At 36.2% G+C, this 19,991-nt stretch overlaps 2 protein-coding genes across 5 annotated transcripts in view; both read left to right on the top strand.

Annotated features, from left to right (window-relative positions):
* Positions 1–5,407, top strand: part of LOC125228152 (TOX high mobility group box family member 3-like) — a 36,490-nt gene extending 31,083 nt beyond the window's left edge. For all 4 annotated transcript variants that reach the window (XM_048132608.1, XM_048132611.1, XM_048132609.1 and 1 more), the window contains 5 exons: positions 851–1,135; positions 2,027–2,257; positions 2,781–3,053; positions 3,332–3,450; positions 4,122–5,407. In XM_048132608.1, the coding sequence (XP_047988565.1) occupies positions 851–1,135; positions 2,027–2,257; positions 2,781–3,053; positions 3,332–3,450; positions 4,122–4,191 (978 nt within the window). In that variant the 3' untranslated portion in view covers positions 4,192–5,407. The remainder of the gene's footprint in view (positions 1–850; positions 1,136–2,026; positions 2,258–2,780; positions 3,054–3,331; positions 3,451–4,121) is intronic.
* Positions 5,408–7,096: 1,689 nt separating this feature from the next.
* LOC125228204 (protein RER1) lies at positions 7,097–11,106 on the top strand. The gene is made up of 5 exons (XM_048132682.1): positions 7,097–7,377; positions 7,571–7,675; positions 7,915–8,011; positions 9,407–9,630; positions 10,911–11,106. Exons 1-5 carry the CDS (start codon positions 7,300–7,302, stop codon positions 10,992–10,994), a joined length of 588 nt encoding a protein of 195 aa, XP_047988639.1. The 5' UTR covers positions 7,097–7,299; the 3' UTR covers positions 10,995–11,106.
* The last annotated feature ends 8,885 nt before the right edge of the window (positions 11,107–19,991 follow it).

Genomic DNA, 19,991 nt, shown 5'->3' with positions numbered 1-19,991 from the left:
GTATTTAGACAACAGCGGATACTGAAAAAGCTTCTTATGAAATGAAATGAAATGATTTATTTGCCATTAAATGTGGTATACAATGGTGTTAAATATATAATATTAGAGCTAAACACATTTAGGCTTTAAAAAGCAAATTGTGATATTCTAAGTCTAAGTTTAAGCTTATTATTCGTAAGATACATCGAAACATGTCTGAACGACGGAAACAAGTTTTGCTCACTCTCTTGTCTCGCTCGAAAATTACAAAATAACCGCCTTGCCGCGAAGCGCGTCGAACGGGACAGACGAACTTTCCGTCTCAGTCTTGCATTTGCGCCGCCGCCGTTGAACCGATCAATGTTCGCTTGGCAACTTGGCTAGAATCCGAATATGACGCTTACCTTGAAATTTAAAAAGTAAGAAGCTTTTTTGAAGCGAAGTGTGTGTGCCGAGCTTTTGTTTCTATAAATATTGGTAAATGAAGTGTTTTACAGTACAATTTGCAATTATTTCAGTGTAAAGTGAATTTCTTTCAATTTTAGGTCTTTCTAGAATACTATTGTGATTAAATAGGTTATAATACGAATACGCGGGTAAAACAAAGCCGCTGCGTAAATTTCAAAGGTTACAATTTTAATTTGGAACATTTATGTGATTATTTCGTGGTTATTGAAAATGGATTAATGCATGAGGCATATTTCGCCACAAACTGTTAAAAGTTATGTCTAACGTTAGATAAAAACATTGCATTTATTTAAAAAAGACAATATCAGTTCGTAACAAAATATCTACTTCAATTTTAAAACAGTTTTCTTTTATTCCATGTCGAACGATTGTAATAATATCAATAAAACTTGACCTGTTTTAGGGAGGTGAACAGGAAAGTCCAGCCATGTATAATCACGGTAATAATACCAACTCAACTTATGGAAATTACTACCAAGGGGTACAAGGACAGACATATGGGAATGGACATTCACCTCAGGGATATGCGCCAAATGCAGCACCTCAAGGGTATACCCCACAGAACTACCCTGGAGGACAGCCTCAGGCGGCTTATGCTGGTCAGCCTGCACAGGGCTACCCACAAAACCCTCAACAGACTCCACAGAATTACCAAGGCAACATGGGACATAACCCTGCTACATACCAGGTATTTCTTTTAAATCATGCCAAAGTAAATAATACAGACTTGTACTTGTGATTTTATTCCTTTATTAACACATAATGGTGTCGCCGGAAGACCAGCGCTGACTGTATGGTTAGCATTATGCTGAGGCGGGACCATTTCGTGGTAAACGATAATTTTTATATTATGTTCTAATAATTAAATGTTTGTATTTTTAATACCTATTGTAATTTACCACGAATAAACGATTTCTATTCTATTCTATTCTACATCTCTCAATCATTATTTAACCCTTAAATGCATGGTGATGTATATATGCATCATATATTTGATGGCCCGTGGCTCGATATATAGCTATCCAAAATCACATTTATTGCTTAATTATTATTTATTATTATTTAATATACAATTAAATAAATTAAATAATATAATGATTTACTATTATTTAAGGATTAAGATGAAATGGCGGAAAAGTGTGAAAAAACAGGATGATGGTGATTTTTAGTATGTGATTTAGGTTGATTTTTTCGGAGTTAGTAATTAGTTTATGTTTAAACATTTTATCATAAAGGTTTCACAAATAGTGTACCTTTTTAATAGTAGTATTTTTTTTTTTAAATAAAACTTACCAATTATGATATATTTATATAAATAAGATTTGGCCTATTTAACTTCTAACACTGATTTAGTATAAAAATCGATCTTAAATGTTTTTTTTATTATTTTTCCCAGAGTCAGAAAACCATTGTCTATCACATATATTAATATCTCGTTAAAAGAAAAATTCATGCATTTAAGGGTTAACAAATTAATTTTCGTAATTTATGTTAAAAAAAATATGCTGCTAATATGCTACAACCCAATACTAGCAAAGTATTATTATGTATTTACATTAACCTTTGTCTTTTATTGCAGGGTGTTCCAGGCCAAAGCCCCCAAGGTTACCAAGGCAATCCAACAACACCACCACAAGCCTGTCCCCCCAATGTTGCACAATCACCTAGGAACTACCCGCCGGCCCAGTCTCCCTCCCACTACGCCCCTACCTCTGGCATGGCATCACCTCCGGGGTACAGACAAGTGTCCTCCCAATCTCCACCTATGGGACAAGTACACAATGCCATGCAATACCATCATTCTCAGCAGGTAATTTTTTTAACATTGGTGGTTTGTAGAATAGTTTCTATACACAAAAAGGATTGCTAGAGGACTGCTATTTTCTAAATCCTTTTATAAGGCAAACTCTGGCCTGTAGATTGCAATTCAAGTTGAAACCAAATACCAGTATTTTAGCTTATAAAATTATACCATTGAAGTGTTTAAATTGTGCCCAAAATACAGTTAAGCAATGGCATTCTCTTAACCGTCATTTATTTCAGGTACATTATGACCTCAAAGATTTTCATAAGGTGTTAGCATGCAATAACAGCACCTGTCTGAGAGGTTATCAGTATAAACTGGGTTCTCATAGGTCAATGGTAAAAGTTTAGAACACTCTCCCGTTAGATATAACATTGGTGCACAATGTCAATGAAATTAAGAATAAGTTAGACAAGCACAGTGCAAATACTACATAACACTGTAATCTCTTTTAATGATTAGATACAGGCATTATCAGTTTCTACAACTACAAAATTACAAAATAATAATTTTGTAATTTTTTTTTCAGCAAATGCAGCAATCTCACCAACAAATGCAGTATCAACAACAGCAACAACAGCAGCAGCAACAGCAACAACAGCAGCAGCAACAAATTCAACAGCAGCAGCAAATGCAACAGCAGCAGCAGCAGCAAATCCAACAACAGCAGCTTCAACACCAACAAATCCAACAACAATCAGCACAACCCCAGCAGCAGCCCCAGACCCAAACTATTAAATCTGAACAATCACATTCTCCTAATAGCAATGGAAGCTCTGGCATGCCTCAGCACTCTCCAGAGGTAATTCGACAATTTTACCTAACTGCACTCAAAGGGTAAAGTTTTCCTTGTCCACAAATAGGGTTTATTTATCTTACCAACTATTACTTTTATTAATCTGTTACTAAGTATAAAACTGAAGATTTTTTTGATTAGAAGAAGACACACTACTTTAAAAGGTTTTTTTTGGTGGATTGTGCCAATGCCAACTTGTGAGAAAAATTTTGCATTAATTCTTGAATTTTGTGAAAAGATTTAATAGTGTTAGACATTTGACAAATATGATCAATTGTCCGCAGCAAAATGAAAACCGAAGCACGCCATCGTGCATCCGTCAAGGTTGTACCAACCCGGCCATAGCCAATAGTGAATGGGAGGATGAATATTGCTCTAATGAATGTGTTGTCAGCCATTGCAGGTAAATACTAAGTAACTATTCCTTTAAACTCCATCCTGATATTGTTCACTCATTTAACCACATCAATATTGAACTTAACATCTCTATATGCTGGTCTTAAAGTTTTTAGCTGCTCTAGTTTTTATACACTTTGAATTTTATTTATACCATTGGAAAGAATATTCAAAGCTTATTGTGACTATGACAGATACTAGAAATAGACTTTTATAGTTTTTTTTTTCTAAATACGGCAAGTTACGTATGTCACAAAATTCACAAATTTAATTATTTTTTATTTGGTATTGAAATTAGACGTCAAAGTAAAGAAAACTGTATATTAATTGTTTTATACCAGCTTAATAAGTACTGTAATATCCCTCACAGTAATATAAATATTATTCAATTTGCATAATGGAGCCAGATATCAAGTTCCGTTCCAGCGCGTTGGCGGGCATGGTACTTGAACTATTTTAGTTGACAAACCCTTTATCAGCATATTAATTCCGTACGGAACGGTTGTCTTATGCCAAAATGGACCTGACGACCTTGCCGTGTTGTTCAAGACCATATTGAAAACCCTAGTGAGGGACGCCCAGGCGTATTTCACTTACTCACATTTCACAAACAATATTTTTAACACTGCAGGGAGGCTATTTGTGCCGGGTACTATAAAAGACTTGTCTTATTTTCAGGGACGTCTTCAGTTCATGGGTGGCCTCTAATAGCAACAACCAAATGCAAAATTTCTCAGCAGTAAAATAAAGTATGAAATTGTACATATCAATGTTAGGCAAACTATGTCCACCCTAGGGGGTCACAATGAATCTTTTAGGAATACAAAAATATGTTAGTTAAATGATCAAGGTAAAGCGTTAAATATTATTTATTGTCCTCTATTCGTTGTTAATACTAAACTGAAAAGAAAGAGCATTCCATGAGTCATCAGGTGTCATCAGTTCGCAGGATTTGAGGTTGAATTTTTAGTATTTTCGTTTCACTATTCATTTGTGGCCACCTACTTTTTGTTACGGGTATAAATGAAGATGACGAAATGTACGAATGACCGTCAATCTTAAGCCCTAATTTGCTTTATGAAAGGTAGATAATACTTACTCAAGCTACAAATTGCAAACAGCCAGAATGTATGGTATTTCATGTATGTATTAAACTATTATTGGGGTGAATGAACTGTAAGTAAAAAGTATTCTTGCACGGGTAGCATGGTCGCGCGATAGACGATAAAATATCAGGCCGTCCCTATCCCACTATCAGTAAGTGCGATAGGGACGGCCTGATGTTTTATCATTTATCGCGAGACCATACTTGCCTGCTTGTACATACTAGTATAAACTGTCAGCGGTTTGAAAGAAAAGTGATTTTACTTTTAAAATAATAGTAGGTCGTGTATCAAATTGTGTACAACATCGCGATAATTCAGAGATACGATCCTACAATTTGTCAGTTGTTTCTCATTGTTGATACTGTACAAATGTTAACTATTTGCATTTATGTTTTTTTGTTCTTTTTCTATGTTTAAGCCGTTTAAAGTACATTCCGCAAGTCACTTATACAATTACCAAGGCAACACATTACACATTGTTTCCAACACATGGACATTTATATCGTAATACCATTTTTAGTTCCATATTATTGGCTTCTGTAACTAGATACTGTCTTTACAACCATCAATATTCACTACACGTATTTAACTCGTAGTAATTAAAAAGCGGAAATCTCTAGTCGTGTAAAAATAGCTCTATCGAGACTAGAGTTAGTCCTCTTCATTATTTGTTGAGCCTACCACTACGTAATTATATTGATGAGCGTAGAGTAGGTTGATGATTAAGATCGTACAAAATTCAAGCAATCTCTTAGTCGAATTATGTTCCTATACAGTAATATAAATACTATCAAAAGTGAATGTATTATAAAATACAATGTCGACGAGCCAATGAAACATTTGTACGCTTTCTGATTTCATACTACTTTCATAACTATCTATTATAAATATTACACATAATGTAATATTTCTAGATGGAACATATTACTCACTAGTAGTCTGCAAGACACAGTAGTAAAATTTGGTGTAGTAACTATGTTGGCAATATTTTACATTAAGCCTTTGTACTACGATTAAAATGTTTTTCCTTGTAAATTATTAGATAAAATGGGCAATAAAACCAAGAGTGCGTTAATCTTATTAATGTTACTTACGTTACAAACCCTGCACTGTCCATTTTGTTTTCATAATTTTGACATAAATTATCTTAGATATCAATCCCTTAGTATTCTGCCGCCTTGTTCAATTAATAGTTTATTTTTGTTTACTTAAAATTTCAATTATTCTAAGCAAAACCAGTTGGTATTTACTGTTTCATATAATTTGACCAATGTAAGTATAGCATCGTCATTTTGATGTAATTAATAAAAACGTTGTTACTTCTATTGTAATGTATTTAATACATTGTATATGTTCCATAAATAATCGTAAAATAATGATAAAACATATAGCAATATCCGACAATTGTTTACTAGAAATTTGTTTTTTGTATAGAATTTAGCTGGACCAAAATTTTCGTTGAATATGAAGGGTGATGATATTTATAAGATACTACAAATCAAATGTCTATTGTATGATATTCGATACAATTTGTAAATAAAACCTGCAATAATAGGCGTAATAGAAATTAGATAAAGTATAATAATTATTCTAATTTTTATCTTTTTTATTACATAGTATTGTTAGACTTAATTATTAGGAGCAAATTATCTTTATAAAATGTACCATATAACAATGTATAAAATGTAATTAGAACAATTATTTCATTAAATTTCTTAAACAATAAGCTACATGTGTCTTTGAATTCCAAGTGAACTCATCGTTTTATTTGCACACAAGGGCCAATTTAATCCACGCGTTGCCACGGGCCCGACAACGGGAGGTCGTTACCCGTTTCACAAAATATTTCTTATATATCAGCACATCATGTCTAATATTGTTAATACTATTAGTTGTGAAGCGGAAAACGAACGACTAACAAAGACAGGCACGTTGCATCGCCTGGATCTATCTTTCCCTTTACTAAATATCCTAACCCCCGATTTCCCGGATCCCTTGCAATACAATCTCATGGCAGTTTCCATCTTCAATATTAATGGGACTTTGTCGCTGCAACTATATCTCTCACATCATAGGACTATGGGCTAGTATGAAAGTGCGCGCACGTAGCGACATAACTTTCAACAAACAGACAAAAAGTCGCCCGTGAGCGCCAAGGGCACATACTCAGTTTTTAAAACGTGAGATATAGTTTTTTTTTATATATTGCAAAGAGCATTGAATAATACGTTTTATAATATTGAGGAACGTTCTGCAAATACTCGATACCTAACGTAATGAATCGATTAATCAAATCTCTACATATTGAAGGCAAATTGTTAAATCTGTAGATCCCCTGTTGCATAGCGATTATAGATTATAGTGAATATCTATGGCCTACGCCACGTAACCTTCTTTCATGAAAAATCGTGATTGGTTATTTTGCTTATATTCGATAATTTAAAGGCTGCTGATTGGTTAATAAATATTACTAGAGAGGGAAATTCGAAGTTTTCTTATCTGTCATACTTGTGTCATGTCATACATGTTATCATCATCATGGTTTTATCTGTGGGCCGAAGTCGGATTTCGTTCTTACGATAATTATTCGGCTAGGATATCAATTTATATTAATAATAGTGATTAATTAATTAGTTTAGTGTACATGTTCTTTGATTATATTGTAGTATACTAATTGTAACCTTTTAGTAATGTGTATATACTAGTCGAAATAGAATCTTACATCCTTCTGCCAAGTGAAATTTGTCGATATGATGGATGGAAATGATTTAACGTCTGAAACACCGCGGAAGGGCATAATTTCACAAGGATGGACGCGTATATCCCAGGTAATCAAATATTTACAACTTTCAGATTCTCCTACATTACAATACATTAAGTTGTTACTACATGAAAAATTTCGTAGTCATGATACTTAACCTACTTGCGGAACCGTAATTAAATCAAATAACATTCGAGCAATACCAATTATCTATAGGACATGTGACATACATTGAGAAATAACCACATCTGTTTATTTAGATATACCAGGGTACACTAGACAGATGGACCCCATACACAAGAGGGAGATGGATTGGAACTATCCTTCTACTTGCAGTATTTATGCTTCGAATATTTGCTAAGCAAGTGAGTAACTATATGGCATTCATTTCTTATTTGTAAAATAATTTATTTTTAATTCATATATTTAAAGTACTGCAATAATTATGTTTAACATTTTATTTCCTGTAACATAAGCTGTAAATGTAGGTGTAGGTACTATTAAAGACGAAATACTAGTTACTGCTCTTTTCATTATTCAAAAATAAATTTGTGAGTTGTTTTATTAAATACTAACATATTGTGATTTGTAATGATGTTCACAGGGTTGGTACATAGTAACTTATGCACTTGGTATCTACCATTTAAATTTATTCATTGCATTCCTTACACCGAAGATTGATCCAGCTATGGATTTTGATGGTAAGTTCATAAACCTAAAATTATGAATTATTTATAACATTATAAGCCCCAGTGTAGTTGTGTATGTATTATACAAATTGAGTTTTGAACTCTGATCTGTATAAGTAAAGTTTTAAATTAAAAATCGCTAAATATATGGGATAAATTAAGCATTTATACAAGTTTACATAATCACTTAAGACTCATGAAGTTTTGTAAAAGTATTCATTTTAATAAAGATCATTTAAATATTATCTATGGAAGCTTATCAGTTGTATTTGACATTATTTCCTGCCAGTGACCAGTGTATTGACCAGGGATGTAACGGAGTTCTGCTTCTGCTTCCGTTACTGCGGAACTTCCGTTTTGTTTTACACATCCGCTTCTGTTCCGGTTCTGTTATTTTTCAAACGGAAGTTATAACGGATGTCGGAACCTAGCGCGACGGTGGGACATGAGCGGCGTACATCAAAGACCAACAGGTCTATACCTATCATTCGCTCATCTCTCCGCTTGCCACGTGCTGCGATACTAAACATTAATCGCTTCATTCCATTGCGCGCCAATATTTGTCCTGTCCACCTAGTTAGTAGCGAGTGAACAACTATTCAGTGGTGCAGGGCTTATCTACGATCCCCTTAGAAGCTCCCCTTAGATTTGTTTATTAAATACAGTTTACTTCTTTTACAATCACTCCATTTAATTTAAAAATTTAATTGTGTGCTAACAATTACACATATAATTTTTACTGGTTAGTTTTGGATTGTATTATACTACCTACGAGTAAGTTTTCTTTTCGTTTCTAAAACCTTTTATGGCATAATAAAGGTTTAAAAGGATTCTTATGTGATTTTTAGTGATTACCTAAACAACAAACAATCTTAAAGTTCAAGGTGATTTATTAAATTATTAAATTTATTAAATTTTTGGATTGTAATGAATGATATACTTAAGATAAAATATCAGGTAACTTTTCTTTTCGTTTTTAAAACCTAAGTGGGCCTAAAGGCTGATTACAAACTGCTGATTACAGGCTGAACAGTAAACACCTAAAAGTTCTAGGTAATTTAATTAGTTTTGGTTTATGTTATACCTATGTGGTATTTTTTCATTTCGTTTTTAACATCTATAACTTCCGCTTCTGGTTCCGGTTCCGCTTCTGCTTCCGTTAAACTAAATTCAAAACTTCCGCTTCCGCTTCCGGTTCCGTTAAAACCACATCCGTTACATCCCTGGTATTGACCAATATGTGTTTTATTTTTATAGGAGACTAATAAAACACTAACTGATAGGCTCATTCTATACACTGGATGTATTGAATGTGTCTGTAATGATACCCATATTGAATGACAAGAATAGATGATAAAAATAAATAATTGGCTAGAATACATAAATAATGGAATAAATGTTTTACAGGTGATGATGATAATGGGCCAGCCCTTCCAACGCGGTCTAGCGAAGAGTTTAGACCATTCATCAGGAGATTACCTGAATTCAAGTTCTGGCTGTCTGTGACCAAGAGTACAATAATTGGATTCTGTTGCACTTTCATTGATGCTTTCAATGTCCCAGTATTCTGGCCTATTTTAGTTATGTATTTTATAACACTATTTTGTATTACTATGAAGAGGCAGATTAAGGTAAGACATATTTATTTTTACATTTTTAAACAATTATATATTATCAACTGTTCATTGAATATTTATAACTTAAAATTTAAAGTAATTGATCAATACATATATAGATAATCAGATTTTGAACTTATATAAGATAACAAATGAAAGATCATGAGACTGAGCTGAGCAGGGCCAACCCTACACACTCAGTAAATGTTAATTGAACATTCACTGTTGTATATTATATTATTTGAAGTAAAATAATCACAAGCCTTTCCTTTTTAACCCCCGACGTAAAAACGAAGGGGTGTTATAAGTTTGACGTGTCTGTCTGTCTGTCTGTCTGTCTGTCTGTCTGTTTGTCTGTGTGTGTGTCTGTCTGTGGCATCGTAGCTCCGGAACGGATGAACCGATTTCGATTTAGTTTTTTTTATTTGAAAGCTGTGTTAGTCGGGAGTGTTCTTAGCCATGTTTCATGAAAATCGGTCCACTAGGTCGCGGTCGGGGGTTTTTTCAAAATTTTAATTTTGTGGTTATTTACATTTTCTTGGCAAGTACAAAATTTATTTATCTGCTTCTGAAATCATAGTCAACAACATTTAATAATAAGATTAATAAGTAATTTAAAAAAATAAGATCTCTTTAGACATTATGACAGCACTGATTCTGAAGAAATATAAGTGTAATACAGTGAGTTATGATTTCTTTAACGTAAGGGCCGGCTCACACCGGAATGGCAGCGGCCAGCCGCGGCAGTTGGAGGCAGCGGCCGCGCGCTGCCTCCAATTGCCGCCGGCGGCCGCTGCAGAGATAATTTTAAACTTTATCTACATATTTAAAAAGACCAGTATCACAAACAGGAGCAACCGCGCGGCACCCCGAACGGCCGCGCGGCGCTGCTATTTTAGCCGCCACCAAGACACGCGACGCCGCGCTGTTTAAGTTAGTCAAGTGATACTGGTCTTTTTAAATATGTAGATACATTTTAAAACTATTTCACACTAAAAGTGCTCGCCGCGTTGCTGCCATTCCGGTGTGAGCCGGCCCTAACTGCTTAAGATCAGATGCACCAAAATATCAGAAACCATTGAAGTGTTAGCTAAATATTATTGTATGGGAATTTCATACTTATCTACTGAATGATGTTGATCAGTCTGCAATTAAACATTTTCATTTAACTTGATTAATGATGACACAGATGCTAATCTCACTAAAATATTGGTGCGCCAGACTGTGCAGAGTTGATCTTGCTCACATCTGAGTCACCCTTAATGCTCTAATATAATGTATTTCTTTTGTTGCAGCATATGATCAAGTACCGGTATTTACCTTTTACCCACAGCAAGCCAAAGTACAAAACTATTGACCCTACAGTTTCTGTAAACTGACGACAATATTTCAATTAAGTAAATCTATGGATAACAACTGGGAAGATAGACAAATTTAATTAAAAGCATTGTATTCTATTATTTCAAAAAATACAGTTTTTATTATCATGTTTACACATTTTTAATTAGCAGTAAAATATATTGAATCTCGGAGACCAATACCAATTAGTCCTATTACTAGGTCTTAACAAGTAGCAACCTTATTTTTTACAATTATCTTAAATAAATTTTGACTAGCAAAATGAAGTAGAAGCACATGGTACTAATGGTACATCACAGACAATATTATTAAACATCTTATAACTCCAGTATGTACCTATAAAATGAATTTTCTGAGATGCACTTTTCGGTTTTGTCATCTTCAAAAAAGTTACCTGCACACTGCAAACTGTTTAATAAATTTGAACCTAATCTGTTAAACAATGGCCTTTGTTTCTATTATTCAGTATGCCTATAAAATGAATTTGCTGAGATGCACTTTTCGGTTAGCTCGCCGCCCGTTTCCACAGCACGTGCTAAAGTCTCCTGTGTAGTTAAAAAGCAACTATCATGATAGTAATAAGGTTCAAATCCATAAAAAGCCCTTTCAGAGATAACACGTTTTGTCATCTTCAAAAAAAGTTACCTGCACACTGCAAACTGTTTAATAAATTTGAACCTTATTGCTATCATGATAGTTGCTTTTTAATTACACTGAGACTTTAGCACGTGCTGTGGAAACGGGAGCTAACCGCGGCGAATAATAGAAACAAAGGCCTTTGTTTAGCAGATTAGGGCAAAACCGAAAAGTTCATCTCAGAAAATTCATACTATACCATATCAATGGGTCCTTGTGAGTTAGCGCGCACGCGGGCAACTGTTGCCGGCGACTTTTTTGTCGCGACCATGGCCTAGTATGAAAGTGTGCACACGAGGCGACGCAACTTTTCATACAAATACGAAAGTCTCCGAGCAACTGTTGCCTCCGTGGGCGCGCACCCTTACTCTTTGCGAGTTTTGCGACAGTACGGTAGGTAACTAATGAATGGCCGCTTATTTACTTCATCGTGGCATAACATGATTATTCAAACCTTTAAGAAATAAAAAAGCGTAGGTGTGGCGTAGTTACACTATCTTAAATGCCGATAACGTACTTACAAGTGTAACTTTGACCCTAAGTGCGTTTTCACATTATCCGATCCGATATCGGATGTAGGACCGAAATCCCATATATTACAGTACAGGCGCCATCTTGGATTTTTTCCATTGAAATCCTTCCGATATCGGATCGGATAATGTGAAAATGCTCTAACCCTTCGAGTGTTTCGGATTTGGGTGTACATGGGTGGCGAGAATAACTTGACTACTACACAACGGGAGCGGGGAGACGAATCAGACGAACATGTGAGATTGCATGCAGATGCAGTCATAATAGCAGCATAGTCGATCATAGCAGAATTTGATGGGTTGAACAGTTTGTGAAAAGTTATACAAAATAATTTCTGTGTAATTTAACCATATATATGCATCATATGCATGCATTTTTTAAGTCTTCATTTACGTATTTTATTATCTCTTTCAAATAAAAAAAAATTGGTTGTCTGTAAAGTCGGTTTACGGACGGTAGTTTAACGTGATAACGTCAAACATTACAGTAGTATAGACAGGGGCGGTCAGAGTATAGCAAAAGGGGCCCGATTCTGGGACTTTTTTCACGTTTTTTTGTTCTTATTTGAAAGAATGCATTAAAATAAGCATCTTTTATAAATTAAAGTTTTTGACGTGATAACGTCTAATAACTCGTTACTACGGGCAGCATGCACGAAAAAGATGACGTCATTGTCCCGTTTCCCAAGAGAGCGAAAGCGCCATCTATTGGCGTAGGAACTAAGCGGCTGATCGATGCGCTCGGTATGGTTGTAGCGTGTGGCCTGAGTAAAGCACCACAGCTGCGACAGATGGCGCGCCCGTGGTCGTTCGGTGTAGTCGCGCTGTGGTGTAACCACTGTACCTACCTACCTCTATTAAATACATGTATATAACATTAAATAATCATCATAATATTTACTTATATACATAACTACTAAATACCATTAATACTATAATATCTATCACACTAAACATAAATAATAAACACAAATACTTATATAAAAACATCCACCAAGCAAGAGCAAGTGGTTTGTGTATGGACGGTTGGGGTATAAGCGATTTTAGGACTTAGAAAATTTTTAAATTTAAAAACATGAAAGATTGCATTAAAATAAGCATCTTTTATAGAATGAAGTTGCTTGAAAAACCTACTTATTTAGGAGTTAGAGCAGTACGAAGTTGCGAATTTTCCCATAGTATTTACTAAGGCGCCAGAGACGGAAAATTTACGATGATTTTTTTTACCAATATAACCTATGTTAATAGTGATAAATCATATAGAACACGTTTAAATAAGGATGTTTTGTTATATAAACTTTTTCTTTTCCATTAATATTTACTGAGATATTACAGTGTTTTCACATTGTCGGACCGATATCCCATACATTACAGGCGCCATCTTGGATTTTTTCTATGGAAATCCTTCCGACATCCGATATCGGATCGGATAATGTTTTCTAAATGGCACTAGCACTTTAATAAAATTAACACGTGTCTCGCAAACGGTCTAGGATACAAAATGACGACGAGGTTCGTTAGGTATCGGATCGGATAATGCGTTTTCACATTATCCGATCCGAAACGGCGATATCCCATACATTACAGGCGCTATCTTGGGGCTTCCGTCGATATATCGGATAATGTGAAAACGGCTTAAGCGGGGCTCCGTCGATATCGCTTTCTGTCTCTGGCGCCTTAGTAATGCTACGGGAAAATTTTGCAACTTTGCACCACTCTAACTCCTAAATTAGTAGGTTTTTAAAAAAACTTTAATTTATAAAAGATGCTTATTTTAATGCATTCTTTCAAATAAGAACAAAAAACGTGAAAAAAGTCCCAGAATCGGGCCCCTTTTGCTATACTCTGACCGCCCCTGTCTATACTACTGTAATGTTTGACGTTATCACGTTAAACTACCGTCCGTAAAACAGACGACAATTTTTTTTTAAAAACCTACAGACAAAACGGAACAACTACGCGGACGTTTTTTAAAACGAACCGCGACCTATCAGTGTGCACGGAACAAAAGATCCAGCGAGCCAGATTTCGATCGGACGTTCAAGGCCACGTCCGCGTCCGTCGACCGAAACGGTTATGTGCATTGTCCAAATTTTCCCGTAGCATTACTAAGGCGCCAGAGACAGAAAGCGATATCGACGGAGCCCCGCTTACGCCGTTTTCACATTATCCGATCCGATATCGGATGTCGGAAGGATTTCAATAGAAAAAATTCAAGATGGCGCTTACGCGGGGCTCCTATTCTGTGCAGTTTGGCCTTCGGCCGTTTGAAGATACCTAACGAACCTAACCTATACCTATATAAAAGTCTTGCGAGACACGCGTTAATTTAATTAAAGTGCTAGTGCCATTTACTAATCTTAAAACCCTAATATCTCAGTAAATATTAATGGAAAAGAAAAAGTTTATACAACAAAACATCCTTATTTAAACGTGTTCTATATGATTTATCACTATTAACATAGGTTATATTGGTAAAAAAAATCATCGTAAATTTTCTGTCTCTAGCGCCTTAGTAAATACTATGGGAAAATTCGCAACTTCGTACTGCTCTAACTCCTAAATAAGTAGGTTTTTCAAGCAACTTCATTCTATAAAAGATGCTTATTTTAATGTAATCTTTCATGTTTTTAAATTACAAACACTCAAAAATAATAAATGAAAATTTTTAACAAAAATTTTCTAAGTCCTAAAATCGGGCCCCTTTTGCTTATACCCCAACCGTCCATACACAAACCACTTGCTCTTGCTTGGTGGCCTTGAGGAACGGGACAATGACGTCATCTTTTTCGTGCATGCAGCCCGTAGTAACGAGTTATTAGACGTTATCACGTCAAAATGAATTATTAAAATCAGTTTACGCAATCCATAATTACCAACGAAAACCCAACATATATGTATAACCCAAGTATAACCCTTCTAGTATAAATTAGTAGCCCAATTTCCCGAGAGATGGCGCTGTTATGACATAGGGAACTACGGAACCCTACAGTGAGCGTGGCTCGACGCGCTCTTAGAGAGCGCGCACACGGGCAACTGTTGCCGGTGACTTTTTTGTCGCGACCATGGCCTAGTATGAAAGATATTTAATCTCCTGTAGTGTCTTAATTCGGGTCGATTTTAAACACTCCATTTGATCGTGTTTTAAGGCACGCCACAGACAGTCTTAAAAATTCATAATCTTAAAAAGATTTGTATGCAAACTGACACTGACAGATTTTGCTACGGTAAATAGGTAAGGGGTGCGGTAGGTTTGGGTAGTTAGGTAGTTACGGAACCAAACACTAAACACGGCCCGACGTGCTCCTGGATTCCTGATTAATAGGCGAATTTCGGTTATGAAAACATTTTTGCAAAAATTGCATGTTTTTCGCTGTTTTATAAATTCTCGGTCTCGGCCGAGAATCAAATTGAATCTCGGTCTCGGTCTTGTTCTCGGCCGAGACAAAAATATCGTTCTCGATCGGACCTTAGGTACCAAGGCTCTTAATGTTCCTATAATTTAGTGCACAAGAAAATTTTGGTTTTTCTTTCTTAAGCTACATTATTATTACTTTTTTAGATAATTATTGTAGGTACTTATATTTTAACGCATTTTATCTCCCTTTCGTGTTCCCTTAGGCTCCCCACAGACAGTCTTAAAAATTCATAATCTTAAAAAAAACTTGTATGCAATCTGACAGTTCAAACTGACACTGACAAGACACTGACAGATCTGAACTGTCAGATTGCATACAAGTTTTTTTTAAGATTATGAATTTTTAAGACTGTCTGTGGGGAGCCTTAGAATGCTGAAATAGGATGTCATTATCCGATGAGAAACGAAATAACTTACGCTATTTATTTACTTTGTTTATTCGGTAAATATTCGGCAATGTAACCGAACTATTCGGCCGAATACGAACATTGAAAATCCGTCCGTCCGTCCGTCCGCGGATAATCTCAGTAACCGTTAGCACTAGAAAGCTGAATAGCTGAAATTTGGTACCAATATGTATATCAATCACGCCAACAAAGTGCAAAAATAAAAAATGGAAAAAATGTTTTATTAGGGTACCCCCCCTACATGTAAAGTGGGGGCTGATATTTTTTTTCATTCCAACCTCAACGTGTGATATATTGTTGGATAGGTATTTAAAAATGAATAAGGGTTTACTAAGATAGTTTTTTGATAATATTAATATTTTCGGAAATAATCGCTCATAAAGGAAAAAAAAAGTACGTCCCCCCCCTCTAACTTTTGAACCGTATGTTTAAAAAATATGAAAAAAATCACAAAAGTAGAACTTTATAAAGACTTTCTAGGAAAATTGTTTTGAACTTGATAGGTTCAGTAGTTTTTGAGAAAAACCGGCCAAGTGCGAGTCGGACTCGCCCACCGAGGGTTCCGTATCCGTACAAACTAAAACTAAAAACCGGCCAAGAGCGTGTCGGGACACGCTCAGAGTAGGGTTCCGTAGTTTTCCTTATTTTTCTCAAAAACTACTAAACCTATCAAGTTCAAAACAATTTTCCTAGAAAGTCTTTATAAAGTTCTACTTTTGTGATTTTTTTCATAATTTTTAAATATATGGTTCAAAAGTTAGAGGGGGGGGGGGGGGGGCGCACTTTTTTTTCCTTTAGGAGCGATTATTTCCGAAACTATTAATATTATCAAAAAACAATCTTAGTAAACCCTTATTTATTTTTAAATACCTATCCAACAATATATCACACGTTGGGGTTGGAATGAAAAAAAATATCAGCCCCCACTTTAAATGTAGGGGGGGTACCCTAATAAAACATTTTTTTCCATTTTTTATTTTTGCACTTTGTTGGCGTAATTGATATACATATTGGTACCAAATTTCAGCTTTCTAGTGCTAACGGTTACTGAGATTATCCGCGGACGGACGGACGGACAGACAGACATGGCGAAACTATAAGGGTTCCTAGTTGACTACGGAACCCTAAAAAGAAGGCAAATAAGTATACGAATCACCTATTGGCAAAGACATAATATATAACTCCGTATAGACAGATAAAGTCTAAGAAAAAAACGTACCTCAGTACCATACACAAAAACCGGCCAAGAGCGTGTCGGGCCACGCTCAGTGTAGGGTTCCGTAGTTTTTCGTATTTTTCTCAGAAACTACTGCAACTATCAAGTTCAAAACAATTTTCCTAGAAAGTCTTTATAAAGTTCTACTTTTGTGATTTTTTTTTTTTAATACTACGTCGGTGGCAAACAAGTATACGGCCCGCCTGATGTAAAGCGGTCACCGTAACCTATGGACGCCTGCAACTCAAACAGTGTCACATGCGCGTTGCCACCCCATTAGAAACTTGTACATTCCCTTTTGCTGTGTTAAGTACACAGCAAAAAGGAGTGTACAAGTTCCAAGCTTCCAAGGAGGGTTCGGGTTGCCGACGACTCAAAGGACAATAAACGGAACAAGTTAGTTCCGTAAGTCCTCCCGTCATCAGCACACCGCACCCTCGTTGAGCTCTGGCAGCCTTACTCACCGACAGGAACACAACACTATGAGTAGGGTCTAGTGCTATTTGGCTGCGGTCTTCTGTAAGACGGAGTATTTTCATATTTTTTAAACATATGGTTCAAAAGTTAAAGGGGGGGGGACGGCACTTTTTTTCCTTTAGGAGTGATTATTTCCGAAAATATCAATATTATCAAAAAACGATCTTAGTAAACCCTTATTCATTTTTAAATACCTATCGAACAATATATCACACGTTGGGGTAGGAATGAAAAAAATATCAGCCCCCACTTTACATGTAGGGGGGGTACCCTAATAAAACATTTTTTCCACTTTTTATTTTTGCACTTTGTTGGCGTGATTGATATACATATTGGTACCAAATTTCAGCTTTCTAGTGCTTACGGTTACTGAAGCTAGGAACATACTACGCGGACGTCCGTCGTATAACGACCGCGACCGCGACCTATCAGTGTGCACGGAACAAAACATCCAGAGAGCCAGATTTCGATCGGACGTCCGTGCGCTCAAGGCCACGTCCGCGTCCGTCGACCGATAGTTTGCACGGTTATGTGTATTTCCATTGTCCAGATTCCCGTCCGCGGTCGATTTACGACGGACGTCCGCGTAGTGTGTTCCTAGCTTGAGATTATCCGCGGACGGACAGACAGACATGGCGAAACTATAAAGCTAGGAACACACTACGCGGACGTCCGTCGTAAATCGACCGCGACCGCGACCGATCAGTGTGCACGGAACAAAACATCCAGCGAGCCAGATTTCGATCGGACGTCCATGCGCTCAAGGCCACGTCCACGTCCGTCGACTGATAGTTTGCACGGTTATGTGTAATTTCATTGTCCAGATTCCCGTCCGCGGTCGATTTACGACGGACGTCCACGTAGTATGTTCCTAGCTTTAGGGTTCCTAGTTGACTACGGAACCCTAAAAAGGTACCACAGTATAATAAAGAGTACTGTCGTACAGTATGGCCACTCCCGCTCCCCGCTGAAAGTGCCGCCCACCCCCTCTCGTCTACCTCACAGTTACCGCCCGTCAAAAACGCGAACAGTCGACCTGTCTCAACAGTCGATCTATCTCACTCCTACAAGCATGGTACGCGTTCACCTACACGAGTTTACAGTCTACAGTGTCCGAGATGTGGTACGGTGGCCTAGATGGCATTACACCTTTGGGGTAGTCTCAGCTAGATGGCGCTAATATTAATATTTGACATTTTAAAACATATCAAGCATGAAGAATAGAGACCATGATATCAAGCTAAGAATATGGGCCAAATTGTCAAAACTGAGGTTCAAAAGTTTTAAGCCTGTGTCAAGAGATGGCAGTCTATGCACTGTGATTACACATTTTACTTCGACAGTAACTCTCTATAATACTCTATTCTCTTTGCTGTTGGTAAGCGATCACCGCCGCTTATGGACATCCGTAACACCAGGGGTTGTAGGACTTGTAGTGCGTTGCGTTGCCGGCATTCAGCATCTTTACAAATGCTGAGGTTTTTCTGACTTTTTAACCCCCGACGCAAAACGACGGGGTGTTATAAGTTTGACGTGTCTGTCTGTCTGTCTGTGGCATCGTAGCTCCCGAACGGATGAACCGATTTAGTTTTTTTTTTCTGAAAGTTGAGTTAGTCGGGAGAGTTCTTAGCCATGTTTCATGAAAATCGGTCTACTATGGCTCCCCACAGACAGTCTTAAAAAATTCATAATCTTAAAAAAAACTTGTATGCAATCTGACAGTTCAGATCTGTCAGTGTCAGTTTTTAAGACTGTCTGTGGGGAGCCTATGTCGCGGTCACGGGTTTTTTAAAAATTTTAATTTTGTGGTTAGTTTGAAGTTGAAAAAAAAATATACATAAAGTCAAAATTTAAATTGATAAATAACAAGTCTCGTTAGCCGTGAAAAAATCATCGATACAATTTGTATAATCGAATTGAAAGTATTTAATCATCGAGTCGGCTCCGTCAAGTTATTTTGCACTAGCAACATATAATATAATGTAGCCGCATGCCTCACCTTTCCGCGAATAATAATAAAAAATTAAGATTATTTTATAATATTTAGAACTATATATTATATAATTATTTTACATAATTTTGTTATGTTTAGTTATCAAATTATATGAAAATTAACTAGTATCATCATGCCATATCGCATAAACGGTGAACACGAGTAAAAAGTTACCTAATCATTTGTTTTTGACTTGCCGCCGTCTCCGTACCAGTGTGGCTGGGAGATACCTCGAAGAAATCTAATCTAATCTTAGACAACAGCTAGCTAGCTTCATTCCGAGTAGCTCGGGAAAAATTAAATGTATAATAAGAGTAAAATTTTAGCCAACTCCTACTTA

Source organism: Leguminivora glycinivorella, chromosome 7 (assembly GCF_023078275.1).
Source record: "Leguminivora glycinivorella isolate SPB_JAAS2020 chromosome 7, LegGlyc_1.1, whole genome shotgun sequence".
NCBI classification, from domain to species: Eukaryota; Metazoa; Arthropoda; class Insecta; order Lepidoptera; family Tortricidae; genus Leguminivora; species Leguminivora glycinivorella.
The sequence above is the reverse complement of the archived record's forward strand: the minus strand, read 5'-3'. Positions and strand labels throughout refer to the sequence as shown.

Bases quoted from the DNA above. Each gene is read 5' to 3' on its own strand.
- LOC125228204 (XM_048132682.1), top strand. From the start codon at position 7,300: ATGATGGATGGAAATGATTTAACGTCTGAAACACCGCGGAAGGGCATA. The intron at 7,378-7,570 runs GTAATCAAATAT...CTGTTTATTTAG, and splicing joins GATGGACGCGTATATCCCAG to ATATACCAGGGTACACTAGA. The intron at 9,631-10,910 runs GTAAGACATATT...CTTTTGTTGCAG, and splicing joins CTATGAAGAGGCAGATTAAG to CATATGATCAAGTACCGGTA.